The following is a 23,523-nucleotide window of genomic DNA, read 5'->3' as shown; positions in this document are numbered from 1 at the left end:
AAGTAGTGAGGTAGTGTTCATGGGTTCAATGCCCATTCAGAAATCAGACAGCAGAGGGGAAGAAGCTGTTGCTAAAATGTTGAGTGTGTGTCTTCAGGCTCCTGTACCTCCTTCCTGATGGTAGCAATGAAAACAAGGCATGACCTGGGTGACAGGGGTCCTTAATGACGAATGCCACTTTTTTAAGGCATCGCTCTTTGAGGGTGTCTTGGATTCTACAGAGACTAGTGGAGCTGACTAACATTACAACTCTCTGCAGCTTATTTCGATCCCGTGCAGTAGCCCTCCAACTTCCATATCAGATGGTGATTCAGCCAGATAGAATGCTCTCCATGGTACATCTGTAGAAATTTATGAGTATCTTGGGTGACATACCAAATCTCCTCAAACCCCTAATGAAATATAGCTGCTGGCTTGCCTTCTTTGTAGCTGCATCGATCTGTTGGGTCCAGGACAGATCCTCAGGGATACTGACACCCAGGAATTTGAAATTACTCACTCTTTCCTCTTCTGATCCCAGCATCTGCAGAATCTCTTACGTTTACAATGAGCATGTTTTGATGGTTATGAATAGTCAGATTAGGACAAAAAGGCATGTAGTCAAAAGATCAAAGCAGCTGCATTTTGTAATCTTCCTGTTCTATATTTTGTTCAGATTCCATGCATGAAACTCCTCTGAGCAAAACATAATGTTTGAACTCAACTTGACAAATAGGTAGGTTTACTTTAGGAATTCTGTAATACATGGGACTAGAGAAAAAAATGCAATTGAAATTTGCACTCCGTTGAATTAGGATGCAGAATCATTATTTTTCTGGAAGTTTAACTTCCCTATGCTTGCTTGTATTTTTATACAATCACCAATACCCGTACATGTAATTATTCAGTAAAAATTTCCAGTAATCGCAGTACAGGTACTTCTGTATTTTTTTTAGAAGCTTCTTAGTTTTGCTACCATCAGGATGAAGGTACAGAAGCCTGAAGGCACACATGCAATGATTCAGGAACAGCTTCTTCCCCTCTGCCATCAGACTTCCGAATGGACATTGAACCCATGATCAGTACCTCTCTATTTTTAAAAAAAATTATTTTTCCATTACTTATTTAAGTATTTGATATGTACTGTATATACTTCCTGTAATTCAGTTTTTTCTCTATTATGTACTGCTGCCACAAAGGCCAACAAATTACACGACATATGCCAATGATTTTAAACCCAATTCTGATTCAGTAGCAGGTGTCATGCCAATTGCTTGCTATTTTGTGTGCAAGGTCTGGGCCTGGGGCTGCGGTGTGACCTGTTTGCAGCTGCCAGGGGAAAGCCATTGGAACTGGTGCGCTCCACCAGGGGCATTGAGGCACGACGCCCAGGCTGGACTCGGTGTTGCCCCCAGTGTTCGCTTGGCAGAAGACAACTGCAGATTTCGGCGCCATTGGATGACTTGGGTTTGCATTCTTTTACTGAGTGGCTGTACCTCTCTACCTTACACATGCTCTGTGTGCTTTGTGCTGTGTGTGACTGTTGGTACAGAGATTTGCACCTTAGCCCCGGAGTAATGCTATCTTGTTTGGCTGTATTCATTGGTATCCATGTATGGTTGAATAACAATTAAACAAATTGAATCTGGCTATTTCATAGGTTAATTGTTATCATTGGAAAGTTGTATCTGTAGGCTCAGTAGCAGACAACCACAACTGCTTTCTCTCGCTCTCTCGTCTTACACTCTTGTAATATTTAAATATAATGGCCGAAAGCAGTAAGTTTCATGCTTTGTTTTTGATTTCTGAAGATCCATTTGATCTCAATGATATTATACGCAACAACTGTGAGTAACCATCAAGTGACCAGCTTAGATGTGAATTGGGTCAGCATGAATGAGATGGGCAGAAGGGTTTGTTTCTGTGCTGCATGACTCTATTAGCAATGCTGAAACCAAAGGAATATTAGCTAGCTAAGAGGAATAACAGGAGTCATTCAGTTAAACAGTGTGGTTAAGCCAGCCCAAAGAGAAGTGTAGATGGAAGGGTAGCATGTCCTTCAAGGACATGTATATAGAAAGGAGTCAGAAAAGGGCCAGTAACATCATGATGGATCCCACCCACCCTGCTCATGGACTGTTTGTCCCACTCCCATCAGGGAAGGAGGCTACATTGCATCTACACCAGGACCACCAGACTCAAAAACAGTTACTCTCCCCAAACAGTAAGGCTGATCAACACCCCCACCCACTAATCCACCTCTTCACACCCCTAAACCACCACTACTTTATCATTTCCTGCCAGAGTCACCTTATGTACAGACACTCCTGTACCTAGCGTCACATTTTGGACATCGATCTAAGTACAGTACTGTGCAAAAGTCTTTGGTGCATATATATAGATAGGGTGCCTGAGACCTTTGCACAGTACTGCAGTAATTTTACATATTGCACTGTACTGTTGCTACAAAAAAATGACATATGTGTGCATGATGATAAACATGATTCCGATATTGATCTCTGTTGCGGACTGGGAGTGGGAAAGGGGCAGGGAGAGGGGAATCATGGTTGGGAAACAGGGAAGGGAGAGGGGAGGGAGCAGGAAGCACCAAAGAGATATTCTGGAATGATCAATAACCAATTGTTTGAAACCAAATGACATTGCCTGGTGTCTTAAGGCTGGGTGTGTCTACAACCTGCATCATACCCCCAACCCCAGCACTCCTCCTGCCATCTCTCCTGCGATGCTCCACTCTTGCTGTACAATATCTTTTACTCCTACCGGATTTACAAGCCTGCTCTCCTCTCTACATTGACAAATACAGTACTGTGCAGAAGACCTGGTCACCCTGGCTATATATGTGCCTAAGACTTTTGCACAGTACTGTATGTAAGCTATCTTACGTATATATATTTATTGTGTTTTAATTATTATTGTATTCTTTATCTTATTGTGGACTTTCTTGAGCTGCATCAGAGCCAGAATAAAAATTATTTTGCTCTCCTTTACACTTGTGTACTGCAAATGACATTAAACAACCTTGAGTGACAGGCCAGTTCAGCTCGCTGCTACGGCCTGCAACTAGAGGACTTCTCGATCGGCTGCAGTGATGCCTGGCATTGTGAACTTCAGTTCTCAATGCTGTTTGCTTGCTTTATCTTTGGCACAATTTTTTTTCTCTTTTTGCATACTGGGTGTCTGATGGCCTTCTTTTGTTTTTAACGGGTCGTTTGGATTCTTTGTTTTGTAACTTTCTATTAGGAGGTGCATCTCAAGGCTGTACAAGGAATACATATTTTGATAATAAACTGCACTTATAACTTTGAATCTTGCAGCTTGCAGCCAAGGAATCAGCAAAGCTACAATGAACCAGCACATCCAAGATCCAGGGTCAGGGAAGGGAAGTTCATACAAAGACAACAAGATTGGAAACAAAACAAGTACTTTTATATTAACCAGCACCTGCCACGACCTCAGGGTATCTCAACGTATTGATGTACTTCAGAATACAATCACTACTGGAACACAAACAGATCATCTGTGCACAGTAAGACTCCATATACAGGTGATCACCACCCCCAACATTATGGTTAGCTGAGTAATGTAAATTAATTCTTACAGAATTCAGAAACCACTACCCAAAAATTTGAGATGCAGTAACAAATTTACGGAATTTATGTGAAATAGATGACAATAAACACAATTTTTCTCAACTCTCATTTCTTGAACATGCGCACATGACAGGTGAGAAGTGGCAGATGGAGTTCAATCTGGAAAAGTGTGAAGTGATTGACTTTGGAAGGTCAAATTCAAAGGCAGAGTTAAAGATAGGATTCATAACAGTGTGGGGGAACAGAAGAATCTTGGGGTCTACATCAATAAATTAATGTTGCTGCAAGATAGGTGGTTAAGAAAGTGTGTTGGCCTTCATTTGTCTGGGAATTGAATTCAAGGGCTGTGAGGTAACCTTGTAACTCTGTAAAACCTGGTTAAACCACACTTGGAGTATTGCATTCAGTTCTCCAAGTCTTAATACAGGAACAACGTGGAATCTTCAGGGGAGGTTTACCAGGATGCTGCCTGGATTGAAGAACATGTCTCATGTGTATTGGATTGGATGAGTGAGCTAGGGTTTTCTCTTTGAAGCAAAGGAGGATGAGAGGTGACTTGATAAAGGTGTACAAAATGATAAGAGGCATAAACAGTGTAGACAACCAGAGACTTTTTCCCCAGAGTGGCAAGGGGGCATAATTTTAAGGAGATTAGAGGAAAGAATAGGGAGAGATTCAAAGCAACACACACAAGATGCTGGAGGAACTCAGACATCTATGGAAGTCAGGCAGCATCTATGGAAATGAATAAACAGTCAATGTTTTGGGCTGAGACCCTTCTGCAGACTTTCTTGTGTTTTAATAGAGGGAGATGTCCAAGGTAGTTGGGAGTATAGATGCGTGGAATGTGCTTCCAGGGTTGATGGTAGGGCAGATATATTAGGGAGAGTTAAGAGGCATAATTTTGCATTCAGGATGAAGTAGTAAATTGGAACAGACATTGGCTTTGGGGCAGAAGCCAGAGAGTGGTAGTAGAAGTTTGCCTCTCTGACTGGAGGACTGTGACTAGTGGAGTGCTGCAAGGATCGGTTCTGGGTCCTTTGTTGTTTGTCATCTATATCAATGATCTGGATGATAATGTAGTTAACTGGATCAGCAAATTTGTGGATGACACCAAGATTGGGGGCGTAGTGGACAGTGAGGAACATTATCGTGGCTTGCAAACGGATTGGCATCAGCTGGAAAAATGGGCTGAAAAATGGCAGATGGAATTTAATGCAGATAAGTGTCAGCTGTTGCACTTTGGGAGGACCAACCAGGGTAGATCTTACTCAGTGAACGGTAGGGCACTGAGGAGTGCGATAGACCAAATGGATCTGGGAATACAGGTACGAAATTTGTTGAAAGTGGCGTCACAAGTAGATAGATTCCTAAAGAAAGCTTTTGCCACATTGGCCTTCATAAATCAAAGTATTAAGTACACAGGAGTGGGATGTTATGTTGAAGTTGTATAAAATGTTGTTGAGGCTTAATTTGAAGTATTGTGTGCAGTTTTGGTCACCTGCCTACAGGAAAGATACAATTAAGGCTAAAAGACTGCAGAGAAAGTTTACAAGGATGTTCCGGGTTTGGAGGATCAGAGTTATAAGGAATGATTGAATACGTTGGGACTATATTCTTTAGAACATAGAAGATTGAGGGGAGATTTGATAGGGGTATCACAAAATTATGAGGGGTATAGACAGGGTAAATGCAAGCAGACTTTTTCCACTGAGGTTGGGTGAGTACTACAACCAGAGGTCATAGGTTAAGGGTGAAAGGTGAAGGGAAATGAGGGGACAATTCTTCACCCTGAGGGTCGTGAGAGTGTGGAATGAGCTGCCAGCATAAGTGGTGCAGCGAGCTTGATCTTAATGCTTAAGAGAAGTTTGGATAGGTACAGGGATAGTAGGGATGTGGAGGGCTATGGTCCTGATGCAGGCTGACAGAAGTAGGTCATTTAAATCATTTTGGCATGAACTACATGGGCCAAAGGGCCTGTTTCTGTGATGTACTTCTCTATTATAGTACTCCATTTAGGTAGGCATAAGGATGTAAGAAAAACTGGGAAGCTACGTGGGAGGAAAGGGTTAGATCAGCAGTCCCTAACCTTTTTTATACCATGGACTAATGCCATTAAGCAAGGAGTCCATGGACCCCAGGTTGGGAACCCCTGCCTTAGACTGATCTTGGCATTACATTCTAGACCAAAAAGCCTGTATGGTGTTGTACTGTTGTATGTTTATAGATGATGTGGCTTTGCATTATGGAGCGTCATGATACAGGCCATTTTCTAGCAAAGCAGGATACTTGGTAGTGTGGAGGAGCAGAGGGATCTGGGGGTACATGTCCACGGATCCCTGAAAGTTGCCTCACAGATAGGTAGGGTAGTTAAGAAAGCTTATGGGGTGTTAGCTTTCATAAGTTGAGGGATAGAGTTTAAGAGATGCGATGTAATGATGCAGCTCTGTAAAACTTTAGTTAGGCCACACTTGGAGTACTGTGTCCAGTTCTGGTCGCCTCACTATAGGAAGGATGTGGAAGCATTGGAAAGGGTACAGAGGAGATTTACCCTTATGCTGCCTGGTTTAGTATGGATTATGATCAGAGATTAAGGGAGCTAGGGCTTTACTCTTTGGAGAGGAGGAGGATGAGAGGAGACATGATAGAGGTGTACAAGGTATTACGACCAATAGACAGAGTGGACAGCCAGCGCCTCTTCCCCAGGGCACCACTGCTCAGTACAAGAGGACATGGCTTTAAGTTAAGGGGAGGGAAGTTCAAGGGGGATATTAGAGGAAGGTTTTTCACTCAGAGAGTGGTTGGTGTGTGGAGTGAACTGCCTGAGTCAGTGGTAGAGGCAGACACACTAGTGAAGCTTAAGAGACTACTAGACAGGTATATGGAGGAATTTAAGGTGGGGGGTTATATGTGAGGCAGGGTTTGAGGGTCAGCACAACATTGTGGGCCAAAGGGCCTGTAATGTGCAGTACTATTCTTTGTTCTATAAAGCAGCTTGAGCTCAACCCCTGTAACATGCTCTGCACACAGCATAATGGAAAGACACAACAAGAGCGGAGATCACAAGAACCATGAGCTCTCAGGGCTTACCTCCTCTCACTGATGAATGGGATGATTTGGATGACGTGGACCATTGCTTGGTCAGTGCTTTTTCTGTTAAGGAGTCGCCGTAGTCCTTCAGGTTGGCAGTGCTGGAGTCTGCACCCAGGCTGACATTGGCATTGTTGGTGTCCTGCTCTCGCTCACTGGAAAACTGGGCCAGGCCTGTTGGCTCGGTTTCATTGTCATTTACGTTGAACTGGGTCACAAACTGGGCCATTTTCTGGGCCAACATAAGCTGCGTTTCGTGCTCGAGCTGCCGGATGTCCTCAATGGTCAGACCATACCACTCGTCTTGCCAACACCACGCTTGCCGGTGAGCCCTCAGCATCACCTTCCTTAAACCTATAATTTATGAAAAGACTCTTCAACCAAGCAGGAATGTTATTCCATGTGGCCTCTACAGACCTACATTACATTACAATATTACACTGTACTTGTGACATTTCAAAATAAAAGACGTTAGCAAACAAGCAGAAAATGAGAAATTAAAAACCTATTCCATTGTTAAACAATGTATCAGGTGACAAAGGGATGTCTGAAATGGTGATGGAATTTTGTTGTGACCATTTGTGGTACCAAACTTAGAGCAACTTTCAGGAGGAACACACGCCTCATATTCCATCTAGTCAGCCTCCAACCTGATGTATGAACAGCGATTTCTACTTTGGATAATATTTTTCCCTCCCCCTTCACTTCACTTTCCCACTCTGGACTCTTAACTCTTCTCAAAGCCCACTCTCCTCTTCTATCAGATTCCTGCTTATCCAGCTCTTTGTCTTTTCTACCTGTCATCTCCCAGTTTCTCACTTCAAACTCCTCTTCACCCATCTTCTTATTTTGGCATTTTCCCCCTTTCTCTCCAGTCCTGATGAAGGGTCTTGGCCTGAAACATCAACTGTTTACTCATCTCCATAGATGCTGTCTGACCTGCTGAGTTCCTCCAGCATTTTGTGTGTGTTGGTCTGGATTTACCTCCTACTAACAAGGAAAAGGATCCTTCATGAATGAAGTAGTTAGCTCCAAAGAATCACACACACAGCAGGTGGGACCATCTGAAGATGAAGCCAGGAATGGACTAACAGACTGTAAAGGTGGATACAGGATTTAAACAGCCACCCACTCTTTATGACCCTAAACCCTAGGCACATGCCATCCACCCTTCTAGTTACAGGAGGCTCGTGATAACTATAATCCATTTAGTACAGATTAAACCCATTCTGCTTAATGGATTGGGAGAGGACAGAGAGTTGGGAGGGATGGGGAAGGAGTTGGAATTTGAAAGGGAGAAAGGCAGGGTTACTTTGACTGCTACAAAAAAAAACAGGCTCCATCAGAGTCCTGCACCTTTGCGGCCATGCTCTCCGCTCACTTCTGCCATTGCAAAGGAGGTACAGGAGCCATAGGTCCCATAGCACCAGGTTCAGGACCAGTTACATACTTATCTAAGAAAGGATTTGCTGACAGGGTTCAAGGAGTTTATGAAAATGATTTTGGGATTGAATAGCTCATCATATGAGGAGCTGTGAAGATGGCTCTAGATCTGTCCTCGCATGAATTCGAAAGAATGGGGGGGGGGGGAGAGCTCATTGAAATCTATCAGATGATAAAAGGGCTAGATAGCGTGGATGTGAAGAGGATGTTTCCTATGCTGAGGGAGGACACAGCCTCAGAATAGAGGGATGTTGATTTCGAGCAGAGATGAGGAGGAATTTATTTAGCCAGAGAGTGGTGAACTTGTGGAATTAATTGTTCACAGGCGGCTGTGGAGGCCAAGTCATTTGGGTATATTTATGCAGAGGTTGATAGATTCTTGATTAGTCAGGGCATGAAGGGATATGGGGAGAATGCAGGAGATTGGGGCTGAGAGGGAAAATGGATCAGCTATGATGAAATGGTGGAACAAACTCAATGGGCCGAATGGCCTAATTCTGCTCCTATATCTTGTGGACTTATTGTCTGACCATCAGGTTCCTGAATCAGCATGGATAACCTCACTCACCTCGAACTGAACTGAACCTATGGACTCACTCATGTTATAACATGCTCTCAGTATAATTTTTTATTTATATAGTATTTATTATTATTTGTATTTCTTTGCATTTGCACAGTTTGTCTTGTTTTGCACTCTGGTAGTTTGTGCATTTACTGTGGATGCTGACAAGGAAATGAATCTCACAGTTGTACATGGTGACATATAGGTATTTTGATAATAAATTTACTTTGAACTTTTTGAGTTGTGATATTCCAAGATAATTGAATAATTAGTTCCAAATCAGAACTGGAAAACAGCCTTATTTAAAAGTGGCTGTAGGGATAGTCCCAGCATCTATTCATAGAAAAGTACAGCACAGAAATAGACCCTTCAGCCCATCTAGTCCATGCCATACAATTTTAAACTGCCTAGTCCCATCAATCTGCACTGGGACTATAGCCCTCCATACCTCTACCATCCATGTACCTATCTAAACTTCTTTGCAACTTCAAAATCGAGCTCACATGCACCACTTGCGCTGGCAGCTCATTCCACACTCTCACCACCCTCTGAGTGAAGATGTTTTCCTTATGGAGCAGTTAGTCCAGCCCTGATGTTGGGAAGGTCTGGAACCAAATCATTTGGACAAATTTGAATTGAACATAGAAAGCTAGCATAGATCTGTTAAATATGGCCAACTAATTTGATGAAGTTATCTGATGCAGTGGACACAGTGCATTCAGTGTTCATAACCTCGATGAACAAAACATTTTTAAAAATGTCATGTCACTAGCTTATTAAGAGTGAAGTTGTGGTAACAAACAAAAAATCACAAAGTACTGGAGAAGCATAGGAGGTCAGGCAGCATTGTGGAGGCAGACGTGCACTTGGGGCTGAGGCGCTGCAGCAGCCTCAATGATTACTAAACGCTGATATTGTTGATAGTATTGATAGAGTTTAACCCAGCCAAATGTGAAGTGTTGAACAGACTGAACACTGTTAAGGGCACAATTCTTCATACTGTTGATGAGCAGAGGGATCTTGGGAACCAAGTCCACAGCTCCCTGTAAGTAGCTACATAGGTCGATAGGGTGATTAAGAAGGCATATGGCATGTTTGCTTTTATTAGTTGAGGCACTGAGCTCAAAATTCAGGAAGTTATGTTGCAGCTTTATAAAAATCTAGTTTAGCTGCATATATTTCTGGTCACCCCATATAGGAAGGGATGTTGAGACTTTGGAGAGGGCGCAGAAGAGGTTTACCAGGATGCTATTCGGTTTAGTGGAAATGTGTTATAACGAGAGGTTGGACAGACTTTGTTTGATTTCTCTTGAACAGAAGAGGCTGAGGGGAGATCTGATAAAGGTTTAGAAGATTATAAGAGGCATTGGCAGAGTTTTCAAGACTGGAAAATAAGGGATTAGACAGGACTGAGATGTCTAATACGAGAGGGGATGCATTTACGGTGAGAGGGGGTAATTTCAAAGGAGCTGTGAGGCGTGTATGGAATGAGTTGCCTGAGGTGGTGGTAGAGGCAGAAACGTTAGAGACTTTTAAGAGACGTTTAGAGAGGCACATGAATGAGAGGAAAAGGGAAGGATATGGACATTGTGTGGCAGAAGGGATTAGATTAGTTGGCAATTTGATTACTAATTTTAATTGGGTTGGCAGAACATTGTGAGCTGAAGGGCCTGTTCCTGTGTTGTACTTTTCTATGCTCAACATCCTACTTCAGCACTTATAATATCTGCAACATGAGAAAGTCTGCAGATGCTGGAAATTCAGAGCAACACACACACAAAATTCTGGAGGAACTCAGCAGGTCAGGCAGCATCTATGGAAATGAATAAACAGTTGACGATTTGGGGCAAAACCCTTCTTCAGGACTGGAAAAGAAGGGAGAAGACGTCAGAGTAAAAAGGTGGGGGAGGGGATGGACAACAGCTGGAAGGTGATGGGTGAAGCCAGGTGGGTGGGAAAGGTACAGGGCTGGAGAGGAAAGTTATTTATTAGGAAAGGAGAACGGACCATAGGAGAAAGGGAAGGAAGAGGGGACCCAGTGGGAGGTGATAGGCATGTGAGAACTGGTTAAAGTTAGATTGGGGGATAGAGAAAGTTGGGGAGGGTGGTGAAATTTGTTTACCGGAAGGAGCAATCTATATTCATGCCATCAAGTTGCAGGCTACCCAGACGAAATACAAGGTGTTGTTCCTCCACCTTGGCACAAGAAAGTCATGGAACAACACATCAGAATGGGAATGGGAATTGGAATTAAAGTGTTTGGCTACCAGGAAGTCCTGCAGGTTTTCTTGATTTCCCATCTGCTGGGAATTTGGAATATGGATTAAAAATCTATGTTTACAACTGAGACATTCATATTTCAACCTTTAGCAGAAGTGAGTTCTGGCAAAGGTAGTGCCCCAAAGTATGTATTTCCTGCTCAGATGATACCTGCTTTATTGACTTCCCACTTGTTAATTTTGCTCTGCTGGCAATCTAGAATATAATTCCTTTTCTGCCCTCTCCTACCCTTGCCCACCTCCAAGAGGACCACAACCCTGTGGTGGTTTAAGGGTTTGTGTGCCTTAGTGACCCAGAGACCGATGTTGGCTGGAGTTGAGGCTTTATACTTTGGCTCCTGGTAGGCTCACCCATGCCAAATAGGTCAAAGTGTAGAGGCCAGACCAAGAGCTCCAAGTTCTTGGACCTCACTGGTCCTCCAAGTTCAGGGACGCAATTCAAGGCTAACAAATCTGACTGGTGAAACAAAATTGTTATAGAAACAGCAATGAGAAATCATTTTGCATCTGAGTGCAATAGTATTCCTGAGTCTCCAGCCACGACTTACATGACTGAGAGGAGTGAAAACTGAGAGGAAGCTACTGACATAATGAAGGAAGCCCTGAACCTTCATTGATAACCTAAACACCAGTGGCATCACGGACAAAGTTCCTACACTTGTCTAGGGACTGTCCATTCACCAGCTTCGCACTCAACAAACCAGGACTGCAGTCTACTCTCAGAATGACAGTGGTATGAAAGAAACTTTAAATGTTACGAAAATCACTGTGTTTCAGCATCTGAGTGTGTGTGGCACCTGGGCCAACACAAAGAAACAATCCGATTAAGTAACATTCCACAATGATATAAACCACTGCCATATTCTTGCCTGGGAAAATATTTAATTTTGTTCATGCTGAAATGTTTCTTAGTTTTGTTTTTTTAGATAATCCAGGGTTCAGTTTACTAAAGAAAAGTCTTTGAGTTATAAATGAAAACTGCAAAGCTCTTAACCAAGCAAATATCATTGACAATCGCTCAAATTAATCTGCTTTTAATCCCACCAATTCAGATTCATTTACGGAGTTAAAATTTGCATGTAGGTTTCTGAATAGTACAGAATAAGATCAGGTGGCAGTTTGCAAATTGATTTCAGAGACAAGTGAATTAACTGTAAAGACCAAGACAACAGAACAAGTTGTTTTCAAAGGATTCTGCAACTGAATAAGCACAATCCCCGAAGCATACACAATGACAAAGCTATTCAGAGCATTACAAACTAGATGTTAACCTTGTAGCGGTTAGCACAAGGCTTTACAGTACCAATGACCACAGTTTAAATTCCCACCACAGCCTATAAGAAGTTTGTATGTTCTCCCCGTGACCATGTGCATTTCCTTCAGGTGCTCCAATTTCTTCCCACAACCCAAAGGTGTACTAGTTAGTAGGTTAATTGGTCATTGTAAATTATTCTCTGATTAGGCTAGGGTAAATTGGGGGATTGCTAGGCTATGCGGCTCGAAGGGCCAAAAGGACCAACTCTGTGCTGTATCTCAATAAAAAAAATACAAAGACGTATGTAGATTTGATGTTTCCAATGCATTTACTGATTCCATTACTGTAGATAGCCAGTGCAAATACATCTCCCCCTCTATTTTCATTCACTAACAAAGCAGGGGTTAGGAACATCCATTATAAAGAAGTGAAGAATATTCCATTTTCATGCGTACTGCATTTCAGAAAGAGCACTATTTGTTGTCCATCTCTATCTGCCCTTCATGAGGTGTTCCTGAAGGGAGGGAGCAGCTATATTGCATCAGGAGTTTGAAGAGATTTGATACATCACCAAAAGCTCGAGCAAAACTCTAGAGGATAGTGGAGATCATTCTAACTGGTAACATCACCATCTGGTGTGGAGGGGCCACTGCACAGGATCAGAAAATGCTGCAGGAAGTTGTAAACTCAGCCAGCTCCAACATGGGCACCAGCCATACCAGTCAGGACATCTTCAAGGGGTAGTGCCTCAAGGAGGCATCTATCACTATGGAGTATCACTATCCAGGACTTTCCCTCTTCTCATTGCTACCATCAAAGAGGTGATACAGGAGCCTGAAGACACACACTCAATGTTTTAGTAACAGCTTCTTCACCTCTGTCATCAGATTTCTGAGTGGACAATGAACCCATGAACACGACCTCACTATTTTGCTCTCTTTTTATCTATCTATCCATTGATATTGTTTTTGTAATTTTTTTGTGATTATGTCTGCATGGTACTGCTGCTGGAAGACCACAAGTTTCAGCCGCAGTGCAGGATGGGAGGGAGAGTACGCCTCCAAACTCGGAGTGCTGTGTGACCTGGAGGTGAAGTTGGCGACCGTATGCAGTCCCTGCACCTGTGCTTTTCGATGGGAACGTTCAGCGATTTGGGAGATGCTTGAGCTGTTGAGAGCACGTACTGCAGCCACAGTGTACCTGAAGCTGAATCGCATAGGGTAGTTGATGGGGCTCTTTCATCCTGAGTGCTGTCAGATTTAGGAACGTCCAAGCTGACCACTCCTCTGTGGAGAGAGTTAGGAGCACCAAGTTCCTGGGAATGCTCATAACGGACAATCTCACCTGGTCCCTTTGGTCAAGAGAGCACAACAGCAATTCCACTTCCTGAGGAGATTGACGCAAGTAAGCAAGCAAGGCTCCCACTCTCATTCTAACTAAATTTTACAGGAGCACCACAGGAGTGCCCTGACCAGCTGCATCACCGTCTGGTACAGGAATTGTAGGGCATCTGACCGCGAGCCCTACAAAGGGTTGCGTGGGCTGCAGAGAGGACCATCAGGGTCTCTCTTCCTCCCATCCGAGATATTTACCAGGAGCTCTGCACATGCAGGACCCTTGGGATTGTCAGTGATCCCTCTCATCCATCCAGCCACCAGGCAGGAGGTACCACAGGAGTGCTACGATGCAAAACAGCTCCTTCCCCCAGGCCGCATTGTTATGCTGCTTACTTTTTAACTTGTGTCATAAATGCACCTTAATATTTATTAATTTACTTGTGGTAATATTACTTTAGGTGTTGTGTGTGTGTGTGTTATATGTACTGTATTTGTGCACCTTGGTCCAGAGGAATGTTGGTTCAGTTGCTGGCATACATGTGTACAGTTCAATGTCAGTGAACTGAACATGAAGGTTTTCTCTGAGTGCCGCTGAAATTGTGCTTGTCCGGTAAAGAGCACAGTATTCCATAATGGCTTTGGCTCTGTTGACAGTGTCAAACTGTGGGGTTTTAGGACATGCCAGTTACCCAACCAGCTCCTGGCACCACAGTATTTGGTGACCAAGTTAGCTGAGTCTCTGAGAAACAGTGACCTCCTCTCTCTCACCAAATCTAACCCAATTACGGTGTAGATGGTTGGGATTAGGGATGGTAACCCCATTGATTGTCAAGGAACAGTTATTACTCCTCAACCATCAGGCACTTGAACCAAAGGGGATAACTTCACTCATCTCATCACTGAACTGTTTCCACAACCAATGGACTCACTTTTATAAACTCTACAACACCTGTTCTTGACATTTATTGCTTATTTATTCATTATTCTTTGTTTTCTGTTTGTATTTGCACAGTTCCATGTCTTTTGCACACTGGTTGTTTATCCGTCTCTGTTGTGTGCAGTTTGTCATTGATTCTATTGTGTTTCTTTCCATTTACTATGAATGCCTACAAGAAAATGAATCTCAGGGTTGTATATGGTGTTGCATATGTACTTTGATAATCAAATTTACTTTGAACTTTGAGGACTTATATGGCCTGTCCTGGGGTTAAGAGTGTGAGTGGGTGGAAGGAAAGGGACCTGCTTTTTTGTTGTTGCTGCTGCCTATGTTGTTCTGAGAACATGCTGTGTTGGCACTGGAATGTGTGGCAAAACTTGTTGGCTGCCCCCAGCACATCCTTCAGTTGTACTGGTTGTTCGATGCTGTTGGACAAAGAAGAGAAAATCTGCAGATGCTGGAAGTCCAAGCAACACGCACAAAATGCCGGGAAAACTCAGCAGGCCAGGCAGCACTTTTTTCCATAGATGCTGCCTGGTGAAGCTGCAGGAGCCATGTATCTACTTGCTGTTTGTTTGCATTGAATTTTGTGTTGTCCGTTTTTATTAAGGGTTACGGTAATTTGTCACATGGACTAGCGGTTGGTAGAAGTAAATGAGTATAGTCACGCATTCACACTTTGTTCCTAAGTTTGGGAGGGGGTGTGGTTTGAGCTGGGGATGAATATCTTTTGTTGACTGCTAACTTTGTTTTTATCCCCACTTATTTCACTAATTTGGTTAAGCTAATTCTGATATCGTTAACTTTGATTGCTTGTCTTTGCTGGTTTCATAATAAAGGATCAAACACACTCTTCTTGACTCGGAACTCAGTTATTTGCAAGCATGCCACATGGTGGCAATTCACTCTCTCAGTCTCTCAGGGGCTTTGCTTTGTTTTTCGAGTAACCATTACCGACACATTTCACTGTATGTTTCAGTGTACAGAAATGAAAATGAATCCAAAGACAGTCTGGGGATCCCACTATTTTATACAACCATGCCAGAATGTTGTCCAGGTTGTGTTGCTGGCAGATGTGGGCTGTTTCATTTGCTGCAATGGAAAGGAATATTCTGTAGTCATCAGCAAACACCTGCACCTCTGACTATATGATGCATGGACGGTAACTGATGAAGATGTGATGGAAGAGGATTGAGTTGAGCACAGGGGTTCCCAATCTTTTTAATGCCATGGACCCCGACCATTAACTGAACAGTCCGTGGATCTCAGGTTGGGAACCCCTGGTCTAGAGCACGTCCTGAGAAACTCCTGCAGTGACGTGCTGGGGTTCAGATGGTCTAGGGCACGTCCTGAGAAACTCCTGCAGTGACGTGCTGGGGTTCAGATGGTCTAGGGCAGGGGTGGGCAAACTTTTTGACTTGAGGGCCACAAAGGGTTCTAAAATTTGACAGGGGGGCCACACCAGGAGCAAATGGACGGAGTGTTTTGGTAATACACCTCATAAGAGAAAATAAAATATCATGGGATATGTAGAAAACATGTGCTTTAATTTCAATTGAAAATGAACAAATGCATTACAACAAAATATCTGTCTTTGAAGTCCCATGGTATTTAGCTATTTATTGAAATGTCTTTTAAAACACTGAAAATTAAATGAATAAAATACAGCTTTTTTTAATAGTAACAGTTATTATTTTAAAGCACTGAAAATTCTGTTATCCTTCAAGATATTATCATCATCACTCTCCTCCTGACTGTCTTTATTTCAAAAACGGTAGGAGATGCAGGTCTACTTGTCCTGCTCCTTCTTATTCAATTGTCCCCTGTGCCAAAACTCAACAACGACCCGCACAATGACAGAACAGTGAGAGCGCGCCAATATGCGGAGCTCTGTGCTCGCAAATCCCCGCAGGCTATCTCCCTTAGCCAGAACGCTGGCTAATTGTGAGCCGGTTCGGATGTGCCAGGAAATGGGTTGCCACAAGGTCACAAAGTAAAGCGCAAATGTGGAGTAATACGCTGCACCTCAACAAAGGTCAATGTATATAGAGTGCGTCATCTATTGGGAAGACGCTAGAATTGCGGGGAAAAAACGTTAACAAGGTTTATTAATATAATTTCATCAAGTTCTGCGGGCCGGATTAAAAAGCTTAACGGGCCGCATATGGCCCGTGGGCCGTAGTTTGCCCATGCCTGGTCGAGGGGACGAACTGAGAAACTCCTGCAGTGACGTGCTGGGGTTCAGATGGTCTAGGGCACGTCCTGAGAAACTCCTGCAGTTACATGCTGGGGTTCAGATGGTCTAGGGCACGTCCTGAGAAACTCCTGCAGTGACATGCTGGGGCTCAGATGGTCTAGGGCACATCCTGAGAAACTCCTGCAGTGACGTGCTGGGGTTCAGATGGTCTAGGGCATGTCCTGAGAAACTCCTGCAGTTACGTGCTGGGGTTCAGATGGTCTAGGGTACGTCCTGAGAAACTCCTGCAGTTATGTGCTGGGTTCAGATGGGTCTAGCTCACAGCAACCACAACTTTCTTCCCTTAGAGCAGATACCCGTTAAGGTGCAGTGACTTCATTTCTAGGACTCCCTAAAGCCACATTTGTCAAATTCTATCAGGGCATCACGGCTCCTCATGCATAGAATTCACCTCTTTGCTTCACACTTATATCAAGTCTGTGTTGAAATCTAGAGCTGGGTGTTCTGAGGAAGCTGCAACTGACCTGTAGAGAAGGGGAAATCCCAGCTGATGACCTTCCATTACTTCACTGGTGAACGAGAGATCACCAGTTGGATAGCCATAACCTGGATTGCGTTTGTCCTGCATGTTGTGAACAAGGCAGAGTTGGGAACTCTCCCACGCTATTAGGTAAATGCCTTTGTTGTAGCTTCACTCAAACAGTGTGATTTGAGGCAGGCCTAAAGATTCAGGACTGTTTAATGTCATTTCCAGTATACAAGTGTAAAGGAAAAGAAAGTAATTGCTACTCCATTAAAACATGAAAAGTGAAATGGTCCCATTGCTCACTTGAAGCAACTTGAAAACACTTCAGCTGCTGAAGTTCTACAGATGTGTGATGGAGAATATATTGACCGGCTGCATCACTGCCTGGTAAGGAAACACCAATGCCCTTGAACGGAAAATCCTACAAAAGGTAGTGTATTCGGCCCAGTCCATCACGGGTAAAACCCTCCCAACCATTGAGCACATCTACATGAAATCCTGTTGCAGGAAAGCAGCATTCACCATCAGAGACCTCCACCACCCAGGGTATGCTCTCTTCTCCCTGCTGCCATCAGGAGGAAACTACAGGGGGCCTCAGGATTCACACCACCAGGTATTAACCCTCAACCATTAGGCTCTTGAACCAGAGGGGATAACCTCACTCACCCCATCACTGAACTGTTCCCACAGCCTATGGACTCACTTTCAAGGTCTCCACATCTTATGTTCTTGATATTTATTACATATTTATTATTACTATTATTTCTTTCTTTTGTACTTGCACAATTTGTTGTCTTCTGCAGTCTGGTTGAACGTCCTAGTTGGGTGGTCTTTCACAGATTTTGTTAGAGTTATTACTCTATAGATTTATTGGGTATGCCTCAAGAAAACAGATCTCGGGGTTGTAGATGGTGACAAATATGTACTTTGATAATAATTTTACTTTGAACTTTGTTTGACATTAGTACTTTTGGATGATAAGCATACAGGATGTATCTGACACATACTCACCCACATCGTGAATAAATCTCTCAATTTTGGATTGCATTCCCCAGTATCGAAACTCAACTTTGCAGAGTTTATACGCACACATAATTGGCATTTTTCCGGTTCTGTTTTTGCACTCATCAATCCAATTGTCCGACAAGGGTCCCCGTCCTGTCTTGGTGGACTTGTACTGTTTGGGATCCTCTTCAGTTTTATATTCATTCGGTGGAATTGGGTCTTTAACAATGTCAATAGGATCTGGTTCAGAGAGGGATATGGGAAGTATTTTAGCAATATATTTATTCTTAAGGCTGTGTAAGTGTCAGACATATTAAAAAATAAAGTTGAAAGAGATCTTAAGTATGTAAAGGAAAATTAACTTCATCTAAGATATCATAAAAGCAACACTTACTAAAATTTTCAGGACATAAATTAATTTTCAAAACCTCATAATAACAAAGACTAACCAGGGAACAAAATTAGATAACAAGATTACAGCTTATAGAGAAAGAAATATTTACCACTTGGTCAACACTAATCACAGACATTCAATCTTAGCTTTCGAATAAGGTTGACTATCCTTAAGTATCAGGTAGTGGGCTGGAGATAGGTCTCTACCAAAGGAGGTGTAAGGCACTCCTTCCCTTCACTAGCCTGCAGGTTGTACAAGCAGCTGGTGCATATCACAAATTCTGGTTATGCAACCACTGACGCCAAGCAATCTCTGGACAGTAATAAAAATGACTGGGATCACCTGCCTAGACACTGCCCAGAAGGAGACAATCGCAAACCACTTATGTAGAAAAATTTGCCAAGAATAATCATGGTCATGGAAAGACCATGATCATCCACCTCATATGTCATGACACCTATTGAATGAATGGTCCTTAAGTAATAATTTATTCCCCACCCAACATTCCTCCCTCTGCTGGCTGCATTCCTCTATCCTGGGTGCTGTCTTCCCAACTGTAGTTCCTTGGCCTCTACTCTGTCCCCTCAGAAAGATTGACTACCCTCAAGTATTGGGTGAAGGGTTGAAGATATGTCTCTACCAAAGGAGGTGCAAGGCTGACAGTGATGGAGCTTTGAATCTTCATTGTATACTACTCTGTGCTGGCTTACAGTAAAATACAGAAATTCAACATTCTGAGATACAGAAGTAATTCATGGGGGTTGTCTCCTTGCACTTTGGTAGGAGGAACAAAGTCGTAGACCATTTTTTAAAATGGGGACACAATTCAAAAATTAGAGATGCAAAGGAACTTGGGATTCCTTGTGCAGGATTCCCTAAAGTTAACTTGCAGGTTGAGTCAGTGTTGAGGAAATCAAATACAATGTTAGCACTCATTTCGATAGGACTAAAATACAAAATCAACGATATAATGCTGAGGCTTTATAAGGCATTGTCCGACCACACTTGGAGTATCGTGAGCAGTTCTAGATCCCTTAGCTAAGAAACAATGTGGTAGCATTGGAGAAGGTTCATTTTGGTAGGTCAAATATGATGACAAAATATACTGTAGTATTAATGGTAAGACTCTTGGCAGTGTGGAGGATCAGAGAGATCTTGGGGTCCAAGTCCATAGGACACACAAGGCTGCTGCACAGGCTGAATCTGTGATCAAGAAGGCATACAGTGTATTGGCCTTCATCAATCGTGGGATTGAGTTTAAGAGCTGAGAAGTAATGTTGCAGCTATATAGGACCCTGGTCAGACCCCACTTATAGTACTGTGCTCAGTTCTGGTCACCTCACTACAGGAAGGATGTGGAAACCCTAGGAAGGGTGCAGAGGAGATTTACAAGGATGTTGTCTGGATTGGGAAGTATGCCTTTTGAGAATAGGCTGAGTGAACTCATCCTTTTTTCCTTGGAGCAACAGAGCATGAGAAGTGACCTGCTAGAGTTGTATAAGATGATGAGAGGCACTGGTTGTGTGGATAGTCAGAGGCTTTTTCCCAGAGCTGAAATGGCTAGCATGAGAGAGCACAATTTTAAGGTGCTTGGAAGTAGGTACAGAGGAGATGCCAGGGGTAAGTTTTTTTATGCAGAGTGTGGTGAGTATGTGGAATGGGCTGCCGGTGACGGCGGTGGAGGCGGATACGATAGGGTCTTTTAAGAGATTCCTGGACAGGTATATGGAGCTCAGAAAAATAGAGGACTATGGGTAACCCCAGGTTATTTTTAAGGTAAGGACATATTCGGCACAGCTTTGTGGGCTGAAGGGCCTGTATTGTGCTGTAGGTTTTCTATGTTTCTATGTCCAGAGGAGGCTAATGAGAATGATTCTGGGACTGAAAAGTTTAACGTATGAGTACTGTTTGATGGCTCCGAGCCTATACTTACTGATGTTTAGCAGAATGAAAGGGGATCTCATTGAAGCCTACCGAATTTTGAAAGGCCTAGATAGAGTGGATGTGGAGAGGATGTTTCCTACAGTGGAGGAGTCTAAGACCAGAGGGCATAGTCTCCCAACCTGGAGTCCACGGAGCCCTCTGTTCACAGTAGGAATCCATGGAATAGACGGATATCCATTTAGAATAAAGATGAGGAGGAAGTTATTTAGCCAGAGAGCAGTGAATTTGTGGAATTCATTACCAGAGATGGCTGTGGAGATCAAGTCATTGAGTGTATTTCAAACAGAGGTTGATAGGTTCTTGATAAGTCAGGGTGTCAAAGAAGACTGGAGAATGAGGTTGAGAGAGATAATAAATCAGCCATGGCCCAGCAGACTTGATGGTTTGAATGGCCTAATTCTGCTCCGATGTCTTATGGTCTTAAATACTTTTCAAATGTCATAGAAAATTCAACAAAATCCAAAATCTTTAAATTTAATCAAACATAAACAGAACATTTTCTGAATTAGAATACTCCAAAATTCTAATGGACATAACCAGAAAATGTCACATTGTTTAGAGGATTGAAAGGCATGTGTCATTCTAATAATACATATATATAGTGAATTTTTAACAAGACCATTAATTTATAATCTTCCTGAATGGTTAAATGCTACATGCATTATAGTCAATGTCATTACACTGGTACACAAATTACTTAAAAAATCATCATAAGGCAGTGAATGTATGAATATATTTAGACAGCTAGCATAGAATACCTGTGCAGGTTCATTACACTCATTGCTTAAGATTTTCTCCTTTGAAATTTTGCACTGCAATTGTACAAAAAGATAGACTTTTGATCTCACAATCTACCCTGTTGTAATCTTGCACCTTACTGTCTGCCTCCACCGTACTTTCTCTGTAACTACCTCATTTTGCATTCTGTTATTGTTTGTTGGATCAGACTGCTTAATTCTTAGATTAAACAGTTTAATTGTACTTTCCTCGTAGTTTAACATTAATTATCTGCTTGTATTCAAGTAGTTCTTATAAAGGAATAACAGTTTAATATGCCTCTAGGGTGGTTATGTTGTGTATTTAATATTTAAGTAATGTTTGAGTCCTCCAAGAGGACCACAATCTTGTCACTGGGTTTAGAGGCTTGTATGCCTCAATGACTTGGAGAGCTCTGTTGGCTGGAGTCAGGACTTTATACTTTGGCTCTTGATAGGGTCAAAGGGTAGAGATCAGATGAAGACTGGTCCACAGATCCTCCTGTATCAGGGGTTCAGCTCAGGGCTAACAACCCTGTCTGGTCAAACAAAACTGTTACAGAAACAGCACTGGAGAATCTGAGTGTGATGGTATTCCTGAATCTTGACCCAGGACTTGTGTGACTGACAGTGGTGAAAACCGAGAGGAAGCTACTGACATGATGAAAGAAGTCCTGAACACCACCAGAGATGGAGGAACTTCGTTGTTGCCCTAAATGTCAGGAGCGTAACAGGGAGTAGAGAATGTTTGAGTAATCTTGCATATATATTGGTTAATAAAGCATTCTTGTTCATTTAAATTATTTAATTGTGGGTTATATGTAAAAATACATGAATTGCTTCAGTCATCAGGCTACCATGTGATATGTGTGCAATGTGCTTAAAGTAAACATGAAGTTAGACCTGCATTCTCAGACTCCCATGTCTTCCTTTGAATTACAAAACATAAGTTTATTCAAAGTATAATTCTGGGAAGTTCTAGAGGCTTCATTGTTCTGCATTATTTAAATACATGCATTCCCACAGGTTAACTTGGTACTGCAGTGTCGAGAAAGTGCTTTCTAACTGGTTAATTTTTATCTATAGGTTTGAATAGATCTTTTCCTCATCTCTGTGGTACAAAATTAGCTGTTCTATTTTTTACCATGTTCTACTTCAATGAATGTCATGAATTGATCTGTATGAACAGTATGCACTGTACCTTGATACACAGCAATACACCAATTTACCATCTCTCTGACGTTCAGTCAGTAATTTAAATTTTTTGGTTTTTGGATTTAACGGGAAATAAAGACAACACTTAGTTTTCATAATAAATGGATGCCAAAAAACATATTATTTGGTTTTCAAAGCTCATGATCAGGGACTGGAGTACATCACAGAATTGTTTTTGTTTTATCACGCTACTCGACTCACAGGTTTTCTTTTGCCGGTCTCTAAAATCTAAAAGGGAGTGGGAGTCCTCATGCAGGACTCACTGAAAGCTAATTTGCAGATTGAGTGAGGAAGGCAAATGCAATGTTAGCATTCATTTCAAGAGGACTAGACTATAAAAGCAAGGATGTAACGTTGATGCTTTATAAGGTATTGGTAAGGCCTCACTTGGGAGCATTGTGAGCAGTTCTAGGTCCCTTACTTTAGAAAAGATGTGCTGAAACTGGAGGGGGTTCAAAAGAGGTTCACGAAATTATTCCAGGGTTGAAAAGCTTGTCATGTGAACAGTGTTTGAGGGTCCTGGGCCTTTACGCACTGGAATTCAAAAGAGTGAGCATATTGAAACCTGTTGAATGTTGAAAGGTCTCGAAGTGGTTGTGGAGAGGATGTTTCCTATGGTTGGAGAGTCTAAGACCAGAGGACACAGCCTCAGAATAGAGGAGCATCTTTTTTAGAACAGAGATGAGGAGGAATTTCTTTAGCCGGGAAGTGGGAATCTGTGGAATTCATTGCACGCAGGCAGCTGTGGAGGCCAACTCATTGAGTATATTTAAGGTAGAGGTTAATAGATATTTGATTAGTCAGGGCATGAAGGGATAGGGCAGAAGGCAGGAGACTGGGGCTGAGAGGGATATAGATCAGCCATGATGAAATGGCAGAAGAGACTTGATAGGCTAAATGGTCTAATTCTGCTCCTATATCTTATGGTCTTCTTCTGCCAGTCTCTTAAATTTAAACAATCTCCCTCAAAAGACAATTGGCAGGTCAGCTTTTC

At 42.5% G+C, this 23,523-nt stretch overlaps 1 protein-coding gene across 6 annotated transcripts in view; it reads right to left on the bottom strand.

The window, feature by feature from the left end:
- Nucleotides 1-23,523, bottom strand: part of LOC132407702 (membrane-associated phosphatidylinositol transfer protein 2) — a 317,765-nt gene that overhangs the window by 108,386 nt on the left and 185,856 nt on the right. For all 6 annotated transcript variants that reach the window (XM_059994571.1, XM_059994565.1, XM_059994568.1 and 3 more), the window contains 2 exons: nucleotides 18,228-18,461; nucleotides 6,681-7,034 (listed from right to left, as the gene is read on the bottom strand). In XM_059994571.1, coding sequence (XP_059850554.1) covers nucleotides 6,681-7,034; nucleotides 18,228-18,461 — 588 coding nt within the window. The remainder of the gene's footprint in view (nucleotides 1-6,680; nucleotides 7,035-18,227; nucleotides 18,462-23,523) is intronic.

The sequence above is a fragment of the Hypanus sabinus genome, chromosome 18 (assembly GCF_030144855.1).
Source record: "Hypanus sabinus isolate sHypSab1 chromosome 18, sHypSab1.hap1, whole genome shotgun sequence".
In the NCBI taxonomy this organism is placed as follows: Eukaryota; Metazoa; Chordata; class Chondrichthyes; order Myliobatiformes; family Dasyatidae; genus Hypanus; species Hypanus sabinus.
Note: the sequence above shows the minus strand (reverse complement) of the source record. Positions and strands in the feature narration are given on the sequence as shown.